This window comes from Sus scrofa, chromosome 6 (assembly GCF_054392235.1).
Source record: "Sus scrofa isolate SSC_HxYL_T2T_F1_AM1 chromosome 6, Sscrofa_HxYL_maternal_Yorkshire_Landrace_v2.0, whole genome shotgun sequence".
NCBI classification, from domain to species: Eukaryota; Metazoa; Chordata; class Mammalia; order Artiodactyla; family Suidae; genus Sus; species Sus scrofa.
Window position 1 is genome coordinate 18,935,004 of NC_139388.1, and position 20,007 is coordinate 18,955,010.

Consider the following 20,007-nt stretch of genomic DNA (forward strand, 5'->3'; position numbering starts at 1 on the left):
CCTCGTTCTCATCTGTAAATATGAAAAGAAATACTGCCCACAGAGGGTGGGAGCAATAATAAATACAGAAAAGTAGAAAAAGCATCTTGGATATGACCTGCTTTCAATAAATGGCAGGCAACCGAGCTTCTTGGTAAATCTGACTGCCTGCCTTCCAATCCTGGTGCCATCATTTTCCAGCCATAAGCCTCAGGCCTGATATTTCGGCTTCAGTAAGCCCTGGTTCCCCAAGCTGTGAGATGGGTGCATGTATGTGACTGTGACGCGTGCTCTCCTCGCAGGGCTGCTGTGAGGAGTAAGTACCCGGTGAGAAGCGTCTGAAGTGCACGTGGCACAAAGTGAGCAGCTGTCCTCACGGGGCTGGAGTCCTGACCCTCTCATTAGGGGATGCTGAGAAAGGCATGTCCCCTCTCTCTGGGTCTCAGTTTTTCTAACCGTGCAGGAAGGCAATTAAGCCAGAACGGTTTTTATGGGTTCCCACAGGCTTATGCTAAGTGAATAAGCGGCTGTGATTGACATTCCTGAGGGGAAGGTTCACACGGCGACCTAGGAGATGCCGGAGCAGGCAGGTGTGCCAGTCCGAGTACAGGGCCCCATGCACCTGCCACCACCACTTGGTTACCTTGCTCGTTGACCTCTGCTGTCCAGTAGACGTCCGAGTCGTGTGTGAGCCGGGCCTGGAAAGGGGAGGTGTGGGGGGACAGGTCTTTGTCCGTGACGTTCAGCACTTGGGGCACCGGGCTTTGGTTGCAGATGGTGATCTCACGAGGCTCAGGGACCGGGCCGTGGTCATTGACGTCCATCAGCGTTAGCAGGAGGGTCCCCGTGCCAGTGGTGGGAGGGCTCCCTGTTTGTAGTCAAACACAAGATCCCTTTTTGGCATCTGCCCTTGGCTGGGTTGATGAAGCAATGTTAAGCTCCCCTAAGACCTACCCGATCAGCCTCAGGAGGGTCCTGCTTACTGTCCAGCTGTAACCGTTCAAGAGCCTCCCCGCCCTAGCTTCACGACAGATATACCAGTGACGGCAAATGCATGACAATTAGGCCTTCCTTCTCTCTCTGTGTCCACAGCAAACATTACTAATTGATCATTGTGTAGGTGCAGCCAGTGCCCCCAGACAGCCGCTACCAAACTATCGCAAAGAGAAACCCACTGGCCACTGTCTGCTGATCCACTTCAGGGAAGATTTGCTCACAGTCCTGCAGGAGCCTGTTGTCTGCCCGCAGGCCTTGGCTCCGTGTGCATCAAGCAGAGACGGTAATCATCATATCATACCCCCCAGGTCTGTCATGCTGTGACGCCACTAAATCCATCAGGGCGCTTTTCAGGCACCCCTTTCAATCGATCACAAGGGGAAATCAAAAGGCTGATTCAGGGCTCCGAGAAGCACAAACTTAGGCTGAAAGGAGTCCTCAGGGTAGCTCCTAACTCCCGGGTCTTAGGGAAACTGGAACCATGGCCAGCCGACCCTAGGACTGGTCTTTGAAAGACTCCTCTGACAGACCCCTTTGGCCTTCCAGAAAGGACTGTGACATGCCCTCCCACACTCTGCCTGTGGAGGGGACGTGCTGCGGGCTGGGCTCCGAGAGCCCATGTGGAGGGGCCGGAAGGAAGCGCTCACCATCGTCTGTGGCCAAGACCATGACTTCATAGATGTTGTTTGTCACAAACTGCTCGTCCTCGCGGTCCAAGACCCCCAGGGCAGTGACCTGCCCAGTGTCAGAGTCCATCGCTAGCCACCGTGCCGGGTCACTCAGGATGTGGTAGCTGGAGAGGAAAAGTTGAGAAGAGTCACATCCAGCAGAATTCTTAGAGGTCTGGTGTTGTCATTCAAAGCCTCCTCAGGCCAACTGGCAAACGGTGTCACAGGACTCGGGGCTCCCAAGCAGAATCATGTGGAAAATGCATCTCATCGTCCAATGGGAGTCTGAGCAGAGGCAGAGGGCTGGGCAGGGATGTGCGAGAGGAAGTGACAACACATGCCCCCTGGGCTTCTGCCCTGCGGAGGGTGGGAAGGGAAGGAAGGCCCTGTGCAGGGGTCAGAATACTTAATAGTTCTTTTTTTTTTTTTGCTTTTTAGGACTGTACCCGTGGCATATGGAGGTTCCCAGGCTGGAGGTCAAATCAGAGCTGTAGCTGCCAGCCACAGCCACAGCCACAGCAACGTGGGATCCAAGCTGCGTCTGCGACCTACACCTCAGCTCACGGCAACATTGGATCCTTAACCCACTAAGCAAGGCCAGGGATCGAACCTGCGTCCTCATGGATGCTAGTCAGGAACTCTGAACAGTTTTCATGGCAATTCACACAAGGGAGGCTATAATAAATGACCCATCCAACACTACCCGTGCATGTGACTGAATCTAAGCACAGCTCCCACGTACCTGATCTTCTGACTCCCCTTGTCTGGATCCTGCGCGGTGTAGGTGCAGATGGGCTCTCCCACGGAGGTACCCTCCTGGACCTCGATGACTTTGGAGGGTGGGACGAACACGGGTGCCTCATTCACATCCTCCACGTGGACCACGACGGTGGCTGTGGAGGTTGGGAGCTTCACCACAAAGGGAGCTTCATTGGTGACTTCAACATACAGGATGTGCTGGGTTTTGGCCTCGAAATCCAAGCCCTGGGAGAGAACAGGAAGGAGGACCTAGCTGTCACTGTGTAAGGAGACCCCATGCAGTGCTGTGACGTCAGAAGGAAGGGGCCCTAGGCAAGGGGCTGGAGGGTCCCACCAGCAGCACCCCTTCCCTACCCCACAGAGCCTCTGGCATTTCCTGAGTGGACTTCCAGTGGGGCCTCTCGGACCACCCCGAAGGCAAGTAGGCTAGTAAGCCCGAGAACTGTTCCCATGAGGGTGATGCCCCCTAGGGGTGCTGTAGAAACTTGGTAGAGGCATTTCCAGAGGTCATAAGGACTGGGGGTGCCACCTACCTGCATTTGCGGGCTGGGGCAGAGACACAAAGAACTGTCCCATATCCCCTGTGACTTGCCAACATCCCTTTGGACATTCATGTGTTCATGAGTGTGATGTTCTATTTGTATTTACAGCCTAGAACGTGTTTTATACATAAACCAAGTTTTCGGTGTGGTTTTAATTTATACTGAATTTTCTAGGAATGCACCTTCTTTTTTTTTTTTTCTTAGCTTTTTTTGAAAATTATTTTTATTTTTGCTTTTTAGGGCTGCACCCATGGCAAATGGATGTTCCCAGGCTAGGGGTGGAATCGGAGCTACAGCTGTCAGCCTACACCACAGCTCACAGCATTGCCGGATCCCTGACCCACTGATTGAGGCCAGGGATTGAATCCGTATCCATATGGATACTAGTTGGATATATTTCTGCTGTGCCACAACCAGAATCTGGAATGCAATTTCTGAGAGGAGCTTGTAATTTGATTTGTTCAGGCTTTTCCCAAAGTTTTGTTTTTTGTCTTTTCTAGGGCCGCACCTGCGGCATATGGAGGTTCCCAGGCTCGGGGTCTAATTGGAGCTGTAGCTGCCAGCCTATTCCAGAGCCGCAGCAACACGGGAGCCAAGCTGTGTCTGGGACCTACACCACAGCTCAGGGCAATGCCGGATCCTTAAATCACTGAGCGAGGCCAGGGATTGAACCCACAACCTCATGGTTCCTAGTCGGATTCATTTCCACTGTGCCATGACAGGAACTCCCCAAAGTTTTGTATTCGCTGTTCTGGAGAGACATACGCTTGTGGTATGAGTGGCCAGAGTGACATACAGTACCCGCTACATTTGGATGATTCTTCAAACAGATGCAAGAAACTGACCATTTCATCATGTTTTCTAGTGTAGCTGTGTCCAAAGGTTTACATGTGGAAATATTTTACTATCAGTAAACTCTCCTGTAAAATTCTCCTTTATTTTACAGCGAGGGCATTCCATTTTTCTAGAAATTATGTAAGTTGTAGACGTTATGTTATAAATGAAATCCATTTCACAATGTGAAAGGGGCATTACAAAGTTTTCGTGTCAAGGAGGGAACAGTCTTCAAAGTATTATACAAAGCCCTGCTTCTCAAAGTGGGCTATTCTTTATAATAAACCAGGAGGTAAAAGAAATCAAAGAATGATTAGGCCCATCATGTTTTTTCTTTAATTTACTTTTATTTTTATTTATATTTATTTATTTATTTTCTGTCTTTTTGCCCTTTCTAGGGCTGCTCCCACAGCATATGGAGGTTCCCAGGCTAGGGGTCGAATCGGAGCTGTAGCCACTGGCCTACGCCAGAGTCACAGCAACTAGGGATCTGAGCCGTGTCTGCAACCTACACCACAGCTCATGGCAACGCTGGATCCTTAACCCACTGAGCAAGGCCAGGGATCGAACCCACAACCTCATGGTTCTTAGTCAGATTTATTAACCACTGCACCACGACGGGAACTCCATGTTTTTTTTTAACGCTGTACCCGCGGCATGTGGAAGTATGGAAGTTCCTGGACTGGGAGTTGAACTGGAGCTGCATGCAGCTGCTGGCCTTTGCCAAAGCAATGCTAGATCTGAGCTCCATCTGCAACCTACCCCACCTTGCAGCAATTAGGCCCAACTTCTTCAAGTATCAATTTTATTCAGACTTTTTGAGAGGTGAGGGTATGTCTAACTACCAAGTAATTTAAAACATTTTTTTAGGAGGGCCACATGCATGGCATGCAAAAGTTCCTGGGCCAGGGACAGAACTGGTACCAGAGTAGCAACGCAAGCTGCTGCAGTAACAACGCCAGATGCTTAACCCACTGAGCTAGCAGGGACCTCTCTAAAACATTTTACTATGCAAACACCTAGATATGAATTACAGATTCATGCAAACTTAGAAAGGATTCCAGTAAAACAGAGACCCTCTAAGACTGAGTGGGAACAGCCACTGAACACTGGGAACTGGGCGGAGAGGCTCCACTGATCTGCCGCAGTTGGATCCGCAACTCAGTTTTATGAACTGGGTCCCTGGGTAAGATGTAGTTTGAACAAAAGCATTCCCCAACACCAAAGGGATGGGAAAGTATTGTAAGCCACTGGTCTAGTGTGCTCTCAGGTCAGGGATCCAAGATATATGTCCCAGGGCAAGTGAAACTCCTGCTCCTGGAGGCTGCAGATCTGACTGTCCCAGGTGAGGCCCTGGTGTAAAGCCCAAACCACCTCACCTTCTTGGTTGTCAGGATACCCTGGTTGCTCTCGGGGTGGGTGGTGATGGTGAAATGGTCCCCGTTGTCACCTTCCACGATGCGGTAGGCGGCGCGCCAGGCTGGTGAGTTGGGGGCATCCAGATCGGTCACTGTCAGCCTTTGCACCTCGTGGCCCACCGCATTCTCAGGCACATGGGCCTCATACTGTCAGTGGGAGAAACACAGCAGAGAAAGTGGAGAGACTGACCCCCCTAGGCAGCTGTTCCCTCTTCGCCAGCTCTGAATCCTCCGTCCAGCTCTAGGGGAGCCCCCGGCCGTTCATGCTTTCTGGCGCCACCCAACCCACTTACCAGAGTTTCAGGACACTCACTCACTCACACACACACACACACATACACACACACACCCTGTCCACTGACCAGGATTTCAGGACACACACACACACACACACACACACACACACACACACACACACACACACACACACCCACCCACCCACCCCTGAATCAGCCTCAGGGCTGCTGGGACAGACCGCAGCAATCTTGGGCCTGCTTCCCCTCCGCAAGGGCCTGATGCTCCAGAAATCTCACAGATCTGGGTGCCCCAGCCCCCACCATGCATAGGCACCCTTATCTAGCTGAGATCAGAAAGGCATGAGGAAGGTGGCAAGAAGGGCCAGGTGTCTGCTTGCTCTGGGGCAGTGACCAGGAACTTTTTTGGAAGTTCTTGCACCAATGGCAAAGATGGGGCTACCAGCTAGTCAGAACGAATTTTTAATCAGACCTAAAGGACGTTCAGCAGCCAGAGTTTCCTAAAGATGGAAGGGTGTGGGTGTCACCTTGACTGGCACTGAGTCCTCTGTCACGTGAGGAGTTTAAGCATCGCCTGGGGAGGGTGTGCAGGTAGAGGTGTGAGGCAAGCTACAAGTTTTCATGCCAACAGGAATTTTCATATCGAGCACTCAGGTACCAGGGACTATACACAGATTATTTCATTTAAAACTGTACACAGATTATTTCACTTAAAACTCAGACCCGTGCAGCAGGTATCACCCTTGTCTCTGCCTCACAGGGAGGAAGTGGGGCACAGGTGCCTTAGGGCATCCGCCTCGGGTCACAGAGCTTATAGGTGCTGGGCTGGGACTTGAAGCAATGCAGGATGGTTCTGGAACTCATCAGAAAGAGAATTTTAGTCTTTCCCCATCTGATGAGGGAAGAAGGAAGGGGAGTTACCTTCTGGGGCTCGAACACGGGAGCGTTGTCATTGGCATCGAGGATTTCCACGATGGCCGTAGCCGTGGTGCTGGAGCCGTCCCCATCCATGTCCGTGGCCTGGATGGTCAGTGTGTACTCGGGGACCCTCTACGGAGAAGAGCAGCGTGGGAGGCCACTGCGAGTGAGGCACAGCCTTGGGTGACTGTGGGGGAAGGGGCCTGTTTCTCCTCTGTGTTCTCTGGACGCCTGACCTGACGCTTGCCCGACTGCCAGCAAGACCACAGGCAAAGGGCAGGAGGGATGTGGAGCCAAACGGTGGGCCTGGCTCTGGGCGAAGCCTGGGCACTACCCCTTGACTCGGCGGACACAGAAGGGAGCTCTGAGCAGGGATTCGAGCAAAGCTATTAACTAGGGAACAGGAGGCAACTCCGAAATCCATGGAGCTAATTCTGCTTTGTGGCGCACAAGGGACAGATCCGGGAAACGTGCGTGCTAAGGAGCCATTCCGAGAGGAAATGAGAAAACCTACAGAAAACATTCAAACGTCTGCATTTACAGCTGCCTCCTCAGCCTTAACGAGATCATTTGGCAGCGTGCCACCAGCCCCAGGTTGCTGGGGGACAGCAACATGGAACGCGGCAGCAGCCAGTCCCTGCTGACCTGGGTCCTCCGACTCTGCTCTGCCCTGGGCGGGGACAGGGGATGGTGCTCTGGCTGTCAGGCCCCAGGCCAGGCAAGCCTGGCGAGGCAGCACCTTCCGCAGGGCCACTTACCTCCTGGTCCAGGCCGCTGGAGATGACGCTGATGGCGCCCGTGCTCCGGTGAACTGTGAACATGAGGTCGTGCGGGTCCTTTGGCTCTTGGCTGAGGATGGAGTAAGCAACCACCCCATTGTAGGTGTTGATGGCATCATCCTCATCGGTGGCTGTCACCTGCATCACTGAAGTGCCTGGAAGGGGGAGGGCTGAGTGAGCACCCCTCCCTCCCAGCCCCGATTCCAGCCTTGCCCCATCTGGAACTCTGAGGGGCTCGCCCTGGCCCCATCTTCCACTGCGGCAGAGATTGCTGGCTGGTGCCCATTCCCCATTCTCCCCTTCTTTCTTAGAAACCATCCTCAGTCACCCCACACCGGGCCCAGGCCCACTGGGAAGCAAGACTATGTCCCATGCTTGCAGGCGGCTGTGGCTACAAGACTGAATGCCGATGAATGGGGTTTGTACTTTTGGGGGGAGTGTTCTGAGTAAGGGGTTTGGTCTTCCTACCCCCTCCCTCCTTCCAGATATAACGGCTGGAGCTCAGCAACACCTATGAGGTCATCTTGGGAACGAGGCCAAAACAGCAGGGCAACGAGCTAGAAGGAGCCTAGGTCTCCCACACTTTAAAGCGCCCCGACAGCCGGGCTGACTGCCTCTAGGCTTCCTGAATACAAGGCGGGGGATGCTCCTGCTTGGTGAAGGACTGTTCGTCTTCTGGAAACGTCTGTTACTGGCAGTCTAACCCATTCGCACTTCTCTGTCATTCTCAACAACTCAGAGACAAAGGCAGCCCCTCAGCCCCTGTCTCTGAGATTATTAACATGTACCTGTTTCTTTGTAGTCTTCGCTGGCCCTTCCCACCCCTTCCCCAGGCCGACATTTCACTTCCTGCTCTGTAAACCACGTTCCAACATCTCTCAGCCCTTGTCACCCTCCTTGCAGCCGCCACTTCCCCGCAGAGCCTCATGTCAGGTGTTTTGTATCACACAGCAGCAGGCATGTGTTTTTTTAACCTTCACAGTTGCTATTATTCCCATTTTCAGATGTGAAGACTGAGGTTCAGAGGTCAAGACCTTGCCCAGGGTTACAGCAGGTAAAGAGGCAAAACCTAGATTCAAACATAGGTCTCTGCAGCTCCAAAGTTAGTGGTTCCCACCCCTGGCTGATCCTCTGAAGCTTCTGGGAAAAAAATTTTTTCCCCCCCAACAAGTGGCCTTCACGTATTTATTACTGAGGAAAACCGCTATACAGAAACAACAACATAAAGAGAACCCATTTCCTGACATAGCCAACTGCGGCAGTGCCGTTTCCAGTGAGATACGGTACGATGCGAGGAAGTGACCCCACACAGCCTAACTGTGTGCGCCAGCTCATGTGCGGAGGCTCCGCAGAGACCCAGCTCGGTTCTTCTCCAATGTCTTCTCTTCGGGTTGTACCTGATTTTATTACCAGTTTTCATGCGAATCCATTGGGGGATGGGACGATTCTGCTGTTGCTTCTTGGCCAAGAATCGATTGATCCTGAAAGTCTTGTGAGAAGACATGGCAAGGAACCAATTCAACCGCACACAGGATGGCGGAGAAGAGAAGAGAGCGGGGAATTTCTAAACACATGGATTCGGGGGCTCCACTCCTGGATAATTCTTATTGAGGGATCTTAGGATGGAAATGAGGAAATCTAGAATTTTAAGATGATTCCAGGGGATCTGACGCACAGCCCAGGAAGTCGGGTGGGAAGGGTTCTGAGAGCCTTTAAGAGCCTAGGCTGGCCTCCAGATGGTTCCAGAGGTGGACTCGAGGCCAGGCCTGGGCCCGCAGACCTCGAGGGCTGTGCCCGCCCCAGTCCTCTTACCAGGCAGCACCCCTTCCAAGACGCTCCCTCTGAAGACATCCTGGGTGAACTTGGGCTTGTGGTCGTTCTGGTCTGTGACAATGATGGAGATGTTCATGGGCTCTTCCACAGAGGCCCCGTTCTCCGACACGGCGTGCCCGAAGAGCTGTGGGCACACGGGGCTGCGGTCAGCTGGCACTGCCCTCCCCACCAGGCCCTGGGGCCCTGCTACTGTTGGACGCTAAAGGTTACTTGCCTCATACTTGGCGATCTTCTCCCGGTCCAGGGGCTTATTCAGCAACAACCAGCCTGTTTCCTTCTCTATGGTGAAGACACCCTCAGGGGGGCTGTCTGCCCCAGGCCCCGTGATGCTGTAGAAAATCTTGGTGCCTCTGTCTTTATTAGATTTGAGCTGGAAGCAAAAGACAACAGCAGTTCGCAAAGTGACAAATATCTCACGACTGCGGCAAGGAAGTCTCGGTGGGGAGGGGTGGAGAGGCATTGCCTGATCCTTGCTCCCGTCAGAGAGGCTTCTTCCCTCCGCAGGCCCAGGGCTCAGCAGCAAGAAACCATATTCAGGCCTCAGGGAGATGGTCCCTGCAGCGACCAGTGACTCCCAGGGAGAAGGCACAGCCATACCTGGTTCAGCTTCTGGGGGAAGGGGCCCTTGCCATTCTCAGGGACAGATATTGGCGGGACCACCCATTCTCTCTTGCGTCTTCGCAAGATACGTTTGGATGGGGAGCTCCTCAGTGCTTTGCTTTCCTGCAAGGAGAGAAGACTCTTTAATTCAGATGTGCAAACAACTAGAACTCACCCCACATCCTCTCACCCATGGGAGCTCAGGGCAACGAGAGAGGCCCAGGAGGGTTTACTACACCTGGGAAAACCTAGAAATAATCTAAGTGTAATCTAACTATTCACGTGCAAAAAGAAGGCCCAGTTAAATACACTTTAATACATCCATCTGGTGGAATTGGTATACAGTGCAAAAAAAGAGGACGCTCTCTCTGTGCTGACATATAGTTTATGTTTGTTTGTTTTTGCCACACCCACAGCATGTGGAGGTCCCCAGGCCAGGGATCAAACCTGCGCCACAGCAGAAACAATGCTGGGTCCTCAATCCGCTGAGCCACAGAGGAACTCCTGGAAAGATCTTTTGATATATACTTAAATGAAAAAGAACAAGGTATAGAACAGCTTAATAAAATGTAATATTTTATGTAACCAGCACTTACACGGTGCTTAATATGTGCAGGCACTGTTCTGTATCTTGTGTAAGAGGATGGGAACGTAAGGCATATATTTGTATTTGCTTCTATGGAGACAATGGCTGGGGGATAAAGAGGAAACTAATGATGGTGGTTATCTGTGAGAACAGGCTAGGCAGTGTACAGATATACCTTCAGTGCAAAAGAAGGTGCTGACATGTGACCAGTATGTTAGCTTTTGCATAAAACAGAGGAAGGCAAGGTCTATTTTACACATGTATAATACATAACATCTATAAATGTACATTTAATATAAATACAGAACAAATATATAAACAAACTCTAGGAGGAAAGAAACTGGTAGCTGTGATCTCTGTTTTCTTTTAGAAGGTGGAGAGGGCATTAAACAGATGGGAAGAAACAAGAGGTCATTCAATGTATAACTTTTTAATATTTAAAATTCTTGAACCATGTGGATATACTAGCTGTTCGAAAAAATTAACAAAGAAAGGTGGCCAAGAGAAGGGCTTCAGGTCCATCTTCCCAGAGGCTCATGGGATTGGCAGTCCTATGTTGGCATCGCCTTCGCTTGGGGCTTACTGGCATGATATGGGAAAGAAAGAAAGGGAGATGGGACGGGGAATTCAAGGGGCCATTACTCACGAGGGCAGCTCTCTGTCCCACTGGACTGACTCTGGCGCCCCCTACTGGGCAGCTGCAAGCACTACCCTGCTTAGATGGGTACCCACACCCACAGCTATGGGCAATGGAGAGCTACCACTGCCTCCTCTGAAGGGGTAACGTGGCTCACAAAGGCCACAGCAACCTCAGACTCCTGGCCAGCAGTAAGCTGGACATGCATGGAGAATGTCTTTTTTCTGTCCTGCAGGTGGACGTAACGTTTTACCTGGAATTTTTCGTGGTTCAGAACTGCGAAGTCATCACTGGTACCAAGCAGGGCTGACTCTTGCCCAGGGCAGTCCATGAAAACTACTGTGGGGAAAGGACAAAAAGATAGTTAGGAAGGAGGGGGCTTCTGGGAGCGACCCCTCAGGAGCCAAGACCTGACAACAGCCCCCTGAATGGATCAAGGACTGTTCCAAGCCACTGCAGAACGAGACTTGGCTTACTTCCTCTGACCGGCAGTGTGATCAAATATGAGTTTCAGGTGGGGCTTCCGAGTTTGGTCTCTAAAGAGAAGACGACGTCATCGTTTGTAGGCCAAAGAACCAGGACCATAGGTACTCAGTGACATTAGCCCCCATGAGCCTCAGAAGACCCAAGGTCACAGCTCAAGGCAGGAGATTTTAAGCATTTCTGAACACTACGCATCTGCATACATGCAGTATGCATCCTGCTACACTGTCACCGTTACAGATTATTCTAGACAACCTCTGGTTGTTCTAGTTTGTCATGATCCTCTTGAATCCTCTCTGCCTGGCTGCCATTTAAACACATGCCCGAGTTAATAACTCTCATTCGATAAGCTCTAGACTGGCCCCATTCATCTTTACAACTACGCTACCAAGGTAAACATTTGCCACTTTTCAAAGATGAAGAAAATGAAGTTCAGAAGCCAGGTCAGCCTGACTCCAAGGCATATGCTAGAGAATACTCACAACCGGTGCTCCTACCCGCCCTTCTTTGTGGCCAAAGCATGGAATCTGGGAACATGCCCGGGCCCATTAGCACCCTGCTTTGAGCCAGCGGTTCCCAGACACCAGTGTGCGTTCAGATGATGACAGTAATTATTATTTAAAAAATCCTTCCCTAAAATAAGAAATGATAACATACGAGGGGTTTTAAACTACATAAGTAATGCGAACATGAACATGATGAAGTAGTCAACAGTATATAAGAGTATAACATAAAGTAGAATTTCAAAGGATTAACATCTATACTATCTAAAGAACTCCTAAAATGCAAAAACAACAAATAGCAAACAACCCAATTTAAACAAAAATAAAAAGATAAAGGAGATGAAAAGACATTTCTTTTTTTCCTTTTTTTTTTTTTTTTTGGTGGCACCTGCAGCATGTGGAAATTCCCGGGGCCAGGGATCAAATCCATGCCATAACAGCGACCTGAGCCACTGCAGTGACAACCTGAATCCTTAACCCGCTGAGAACAAGGGAACTCCCCCCACAGTTCTTAATGTGGTGACCAAACACTCTGTAGAGAAAACAGGTGGGAGACAGACAAATGGGAAAGACAATGGATGTAGTGGCTTTGGTTGAAATCCAGGGTGGGATCTAGTCATTGGTGTCACTGCTTGAATTATCACTGCGGTTGTGAGGAAAATATCAAGCAAGCCCTCAATAGCTGAAGAATTGTGTCATTTCAACAACATTAAAAAACTGTCCCTGTGCCAGTGTTAGAAGATGACCTTGTGGAAATGCTGCCCATGCAGTTCTAAAGCCATGGAGACCCCTCACTTTCCAAAAGCAATGGAAAGGAAGATAAATCACAAGACATTCTGCTCTCGAAACATTTTTTATATATTCTGTAAAAACTAGGTTTATAAAATAAAAAGTAAACAGGAGCAAAACTAAGTAAACCAACTTGCAAGTGAGAAATTCAAAGTAATTCAAACCATGTTAGAGACTGAAATTGTGTCTTCATTTTGACTACTCTCTGCCCTTGTTAAGAAGAAAAACAGTCTTGAAATATCTACAGACATCCTTATGCAGAAATATATACGTATAAAACCATACCTAATTCATATAGATTAGCCACAAGAGGGCGCTTCAACAACGTAAAGAGACAACCAGGCAGCTTTCCTTAAGATGCTTATCTAGGTACTTATTGGGCACACATTTTCAAACTTTGGAAGAGAGACGCCTATTCCAAATTCTTTACTTTTCCATAGCTACAAGCCTTGCCATAAGCTCACTTTTTTTTTTTTTTTTTGTCTTTCTGCCATTTCTTGGGCCACTCCCGCAGCATATGGAGGTTCCCAGGCTAGGGGTCGAATTGGAGCTGTAGCCACCGGCCTACGCCAGAGCCAAAGCAACACTGGGTCTGAGCCGCATCTGCAACCTACACCACAGCTCACAGCAATGCCAGATCCTTAACCCACTGAGCAAGGCCAGGGATTGAACCTGAAACCTCATGGTTCCTAGTCGGATTCGTTAACCACTGAGCCACAATGGGAACTCCTGGAAGCTCACATTTTTAAGGGTGTGTATCCATGTCTTAGATTCCACATCTTAACTCAATGCACCTAGTATTTAGTAAACAAGTCCTTACACTATCAAATGCAAATTTAAATAGTGAACAGTAAAACTCCTAAAAAGATATTTCTTCAAAGAAGGTATACAAAGGGCCAATAAGCCTATGAAAAGATACTCAGAAGACATTAGGGAAATCATTAGTCATTAGGGAAATGCAAATCAAAATCACAATGAGATACCACTTCATACCTACTAGGGTAGGAAAAAAAGGTCAACAACAAGTGTGGGCAGGAGTTCCCGTTGTGGCTCAGCGCTTAACGAAACCAACTAGGAACCATGAGGTTGCGGGTTCGATCCCTGGCCTTGCTCAGTGGGTTAAGGATGAGCTGTGGTGTAGGTTGCAGACGCCACTCACATCCCATGTTTCTGTGGCTCTGGTGTAGGCCGGTGGCTATAGCTCTGATTAGACCCCTAGCCTGGGAACCTCCATATGCTGCAGGAGCAGCCCTAGAAAAGGCAAAAAGATAAAAAATGAACAAACAAAAAAACAAAACAAGTGTGGGCAAGATGTAAAAGACACAGGAACCCTCTGCATTTGGGATGTAAAATGGTGCAGCCACTATGAAAAATAGTTTGGTGGTTTCTCAGAAAGTAAATGTAAAATTACCACATGATCCAACAATCCTTTTAGGTATATACCCCAAAGAACTCAAAGCAGGAACTCAGATACTTAAATGTACATATATTTTCATGGTATCATTTATTCATAATAGCCACAAGATAGAAGTAACATTAAGTCCATCAAGAGATAACTAGAGGAGTTGCTGTTGTGAGTGATTGGGTTAAGAACCCGACATAGTGTCTGTGAGGATGCAGGTTCGACCCTTGCTCAGTGGGTTAAGGATCTGGTGCTGCCACAGCGATGGTGTAGCTCACAGATGTGACTTGGATCTGGCATTGCTGTGGCTGTGGCTGTGGTGTAGGCTCCATCTGAAGCTCCAATTAGCTCCCATATGCCACAGGTATAGTCGTAAGAAGGAAAAAAAAAATTGGTGAAAATGGTCAATTTTACAGTATGCATATTTTATCTTAAAAAAGAGTATTAGTCTGATGTGGAAGTGTAAAGTGGGACACTCATTTTGGAAAACTGCTGGGCAGTATTTACTAAAGCTAAATATACACATTCAAGACCCAGCAATTTTACTTTGAGGCACAGACCCAACAATGATACATTCACCAAAAGACAAGTATTATAATACTTAACAGCAGTGCTGTTTATAATAGCTAAAGACTGGAAACGGCCCAAACGTCCATCAGGGTAGAATGAATGGAAATATGGTGGAATATTCGCATAATGAAATGAGTCAACTACAAGGACATATAACAACATGAATGAATCTTACAAACATGGTTGAGCAATAGAAGCCAGATACAAGAGAAGACACAGATATGATTCCATTAAGTTCAAAGACAGGTAAAACTAACCTGGGTGAAAGAACTTAAGACAATGACAGTGGCCATCTTTTAGGGGTGAGGGGTTAGTGAATGGAAGGGGTAGGAAGACGGGGTCTTAAAAGCATACAGAGCTGCCTTCAGCTCCCCAGAGCCCCAGAGCCCCAGAGCTCACACACACACAGAGGCAGGCTCCTTGGTGGGAAGGCTGGAATGCACCCGTGAGAAAGCGAAGATTGCTTAGAAACCAGCCCTGCCTCCCTGAGGACATCCCCGCTGAGGAGTCCTGGGCTGTGGCAACAGGCTCGGCCAGCGGGAAGAGGGGAAGCAGAGATCTAGGCCTGAGTCAGCTCCAAAGGGTCCCAGGGGCAGGCAGATCCCCAGGGTGACCTGTCCTTTTCTTTACCTCCAGAACACAGCTTTGTGGCCTCATCTTCTGAGAAATCTTGCTTTGCCTTAGGGCTTAAAGGACCACGAACAATAGCTGGCAAAGTTTTAAATCATCTTAATACAAAGAAAACATTAAATAATCTCTGGGGCACTCACTCCATGGATTTTTTTTATCCAGTTTATGAAAACGATATTTAGAGTAGAGCTTAAAAATTTTCTAGACACATTCTTATGCCATCAAGTAAAAAAAGAATGTAGGGAGTTCCCGTCGCGGTACAGTGGTTAATGAATCTGACTAGGAACCATGAGGTTTTGGGTTCGGTCCCTGCCCTTGCTCAGTGGGTGAGCGATCCAGTGTTGCCGTGAGCTGTGGTGTAGGTTGCAGACGCAGCTTGGATCCCGCGTTGCTGTGGCTCTGGCGTAGGCTGGTGGCTACAGCTCCGATTGAACCCCTAGCCTGGGAACCTCCATATGCCATGGGAGCAGCCCAAGAAATAGCAAAAAGACAAAAAAAAGAAAAAAAAATGTAGAACTGCATATATAACTATGTACAGAAAAAAAAAAAGACACTGTAAGGAAATGAAACTTCCCAATGACGGGGGTTACCAGCAACTTATTCTATTTTACTATAGGTCCAAATTTTCTCTTAACATGAATCTTTTTTTTTCTTTTCTGTCTTTTTGCCATTTCTAGGGCCGCTTCCGCAGCATATGGAGGTTCCCAGGCTAGGGATCAAATCGGAGCCATAGCCAACAGCCTACACCACAGCCACAGCAACATGGGATGCGAGCCGCATCTGCGACCTACACCACAGCTCATCCTTAACCCACTGAGCAAGGCCAGGGATCGAACCCGCCACCTCATGGTTCCTAGTCGGATTCGTTAACCACTGTGCCACGACGGGAACTCCTTAACATGGCTCTCTTAAAATGAATTGTTCCCTGTCTTCAAATTCCTATGTTGAAATCCTAACCCCCAATACCTCAGAATGTGATTATATTTGCAGAAAGAGCCTTTAAAGAGGTGATTATATTAAAATGAGGTCCTTAGGGTGGGCCCTTCTCCAGCCTGAGTGTCCTTATAAGAAGAGGAAGAAGTCCGGACACGGACAGTTAGAGGGAGAAGACTATGTACAGACCCGGGGGAAGCCAGCCACCCACAAGCTAAGGAGAGAGGTTTCAAAAGAAACCAACCTTGTGGACACCTTAATCTTGGACTTTTAATCCTTTCCTAATTGTGAGGAAATAAATTTCTGTTGTATAAGTCCCTCAGTCCATGTTACTTTGTTACAGCAGCCCCAGCAAACGAATATAATGAGCATTGAGCATCTCAAGAGACAGGAGTCCCTTCTGTCAGGAATTACTATTATTAACAGCTAACCTCTGTATACTTTCTATTTAATCTTCACCAACCACCCTATGCCACCGATTTTTTAAAAATTTTTTTAATTTTTATTTTTTTTGTCTTTTTGCCTTTTCTAAGGGCTGCTCCTGCAGCATATGGAGGTTCTCAGGCTAGGGGTTGAATTGGAGCTGCAGCTGCCGGCCTGCATCACAGCATCACAGCCACAGCAACTAGGGATCCAAGCCGCGTCGGTGACCTACCCCACAGCTCACGGCAACGCCAGATCCTTAACTCACTGAGCAAGGGCAGGGATCGAACCCGAAACCTCATGGTTCCTAGCGGGATTCGTTAACCACTGAGCCATGACGGGAACTCCCATGATTTTAATGCCCATTTTCTAAACTGGGAAAATAAAAGGTTAAACGATTTACTAAAGTTACATAGCTAGGAAATGGGAGAGGTAGAAGGGGCACCCAGACTGTCCACAGCCTGAGTCATTTTCTTAACCGCTGTGGTTATATTATCTTTCAGATACAGCCGAGAGTTTGTTTTCTTATCTTCTCCTCACCTTCTATTAGCTGGTCTCCTTCTCCATCTACTGAAATAGCAAAGATAGATTTTTTAGATGCCCAGTGAGGCAGTGTGATATTTGGAAAAAACTACTAGACTTGGGGATAATAACAGTACCTCTTTTATAGGTAGTTTTGAGAATTAAATGAGAATAAATGTAAAGGACTGACAAATAGGGTGTATTATGGCAGGATCTGCTGTTACTACTATTAACAGAGATAGAGGAGTTCCCTGGTAGCTCAGTGGGTTAAGGAACTGGCGCTGCTGTGAGCTGTGGTGTAGGTTGAAGATGCAGCTTGAATCCTGCATTGCTGTGGCTGTGGCGTAGGTCAGAGGCTATAGGTCTGATTCAACCCCTAGCCTGGGAACCTCCATATGCTGCCGGTGCAGCCCTAAAATGACAAAAACACATATCGACATACAATAAAAAAAAGAGAGAAAGATATGTAGCAATGTAGTCTATGCTAACGTTTATATTTTAAAATAAATACTTCTGGAAGGTGACCCAAAAAGCTGGTTTATGGGTAGAGAAGGCAGTAGCTAAGGAGACTTTTAACTGTGTACCCTTCTGAATTCTGACCCATGTGAATGCATCAGCTCTTCAAACACTGATAAAGAAAACATTAACAGTCACTTTTCCCATTCTTAAAACAGACCTCTTCCTAAGGGAAGGTCTTCAGCTGGCACAGGGGCTGGCCAGATAAGCCTGTCAACTATTGTACTTAATGAGAGACTCTGGAGAACTCTCCAATCCTCTCCTAGCAAGTTACCCAGCAGGGGGCTAATGGATGGACTCCCTATTACTCAGATGCCTTAATCCCCCAAACTCTAAAAGCTGCCAGGAACCCAGAAACCTACTTCCTGCTGCCTACAAAATCTGCCCCCCAGGAATGTACGATCTGCTTCGCTGCCCTGTTTGTGGGCACGTTTCCACTGTTACATGGCTCTGAACACTTAGAGTGTAGTATCTGGGCTGTGCATCTATTCTTAGCGGGGACAGAGCCAACATTCAAGGAGAAGTCAGTTGTCATGCACCCCAAGCCTACGGGCCTCCCACTCAGGCTGCACATTCCAGCCGCACCAGAGGGCCTGGCCCCATCAGCTCTCACCCACGTTCAGCTGGATGCAGAACCCAACCAAGGGGCATAAGCCGGCAAGCAGGAACAAGCTTCAAAGGCCCACTCTGCCCGCGACACCCAGCTACGTGTTCCTATTCAAAGCCCCAAAAAACAACCTGCAAGGTGGATGTTACTCCCCCATTCTGACAACTCAGGGAACTAGAGACTTTGCCGGGGTTGCAGTGCCTCAGGAAGTAGCTTCAGAGAGGAAAGCGAAGAGCACGAGGCCCCCATGGAGGAAGCAGCAGCACCAGATTTCCCATCCTAAAGGGAGAGGCAGCTCAGTGAAGAAGAACATGGGATGTGGAGTCCAAAAAACTTGATTCACTTCCTTATGGTGTAAACATCCAGAAGGGGGTTAGCGCTATGGTGCAGTGGAAACGAATCTCACTAGTGTCCATGAAGATGTGAGTTCGATCCCTGCTCGCTCAGTGGGTCTGGGATCTGGGGTTGCCATGACCTATGGTGTAGGTCACAGGCATGGCTCAGATCCAGCACCGCTGTGGCTGTGGTGTAGGCTGGCAGCTATAGCTCTGATTTGACCTCTAGCCTGGGAACCTCCACATGACGTGGGTGCGGCCCTAAAAACCAAAAAAAAAAAAAAAAAAAAAAAAACCCAAAAAAACAAAAGCAAAAAACAATTTTAACACCTATGTCTTAAGATCAATGGGAGGATTAAATGGGATAATATTCGCACAGCACTGAGCACTGTCTGGCCCCAAGTGAGCCCATAAAAGGTACCTTTAACCTCCTTGCCATAAACCTAGATTTCTGACTCTAAGGCTGGGCCTCTCTCTACACCATAGAGAAACCATCTCTCAAAGTGGGAAGGGGGGTAGCTACAGCCATGGGCTTTACCCGAGGGCTGAAGCATTGAAGGCAGGAGGGGATACACAGGACCTAAAAGCCTAAGAGGGAGCTGGTGCCGCCTGCATTTGGAAAGTGTTTTGTAGGGGTGCTCCATGGTTTGCTGGGAGAACCACAGGAGGGAAATCCCACAGCCAAGCTGACCTGCCCAGGGAAACTTGCAGAGGCGCCTGTAGGAACATGAGCAGTCTTCTCTGCAAGCTGAGTCACCGAGAGGCTGGGAAACGGTAAGCCCTGGGGCAGACCATTACGACTTCCTCCCAGATGCTCGCAGGCACTGCTAGCTTGAATCACAAAATGAAACTGACCCGAAACCAGGTCTCATCATCACTCATCGCCCTCATACTCTGCCTTCTAACAGCTATCGTTCGAAGTAAGCTGATTCCTGTTTCCGACAGCAACCTAGCTCCACAAGGCCACAAATCTTGGCCAAGTCATGGAGGCATGAATGGGCTTGCGTCAAGCTCTTCCCGGGGTGAGGCGGTGAGCGCTGATGAGCACATGGGGCAACAGTTAAGATCTTAAGGCTGGAAAACAGAGGCCTAAATACAGTTCTTACTTCTACGACCACCTGGGGCTGTAAAACCATTTGACTGCTTTAAATTTAGTTTTTCCCACAGAGATTCTGAATCATAAAATCGATGAACCTGATGAAGAGACAGGCATTTGTACCAATATAAATGGATAGGTTTCAGCACTGACTCTAAACACACACTGTTGGGGAAGGAGTGAATCGGAGACTGCTTCTACAGAACTATTTTTTTTTTTTTTTTAATTTAGAGCTCTGTGTATCTGCACTAGACAGAAAGATCCAATGGAACCAGAAGTCCCTGGCCTGTGCTCAAAGCTCCTTTCTAAAAACCATCCCACTAAGCCTGGCCTCAGATCCTGAACTGGCGCCACTGTAAAACCTGGGCAAGAAGGGTCGAGTCCCCAGAGCCCTA

At 48.8% G+C, this 20,007-nt stretch overlaps 1 protein-coding gene and 1 pseudogene across 1 annotated transcript in view; both read right to left on the reverse strand.

Annotated features, from left to right (window-relative positions):
• Nucleotides 1-20,007, reverse strand: part of CDH3 (cadherin 3) — a 44,869-nt gene that overhangs the window by 7,753 nt on the left and 17,109 nt on the right. Inside the window, 10 exon segments of the mRNA NM_001444769.1 lie at nt 623-847; nt 1,623-1,768; nt 2,386-2,627; nt 5,158-5,343; nt 6,372-6,500; nt 7,127-7,302; nt 8,960-9,104; nt 9,195-9,350; nt 9,578-9,703; nt 11,057-11,142. Of these exon segments, the coding sequence (NP_001431698.1) occupies nt 623-847; nt 1,623-1,768; nt 2,386-2,627; nt 5,158-5,343; nt 6,372-6,500; nt 7,127-7,302; nt 8,960-9,104; nt 9,195-9,350; nt 9,578-9,703; nt 11,057-11,142 (1,617 nt within the window).
• Nucleotides 8,261-8,756, reverse strand: LOC106507562 (large ribosomal subunit protein eL39 pseudogene; annotated as a pseudogene).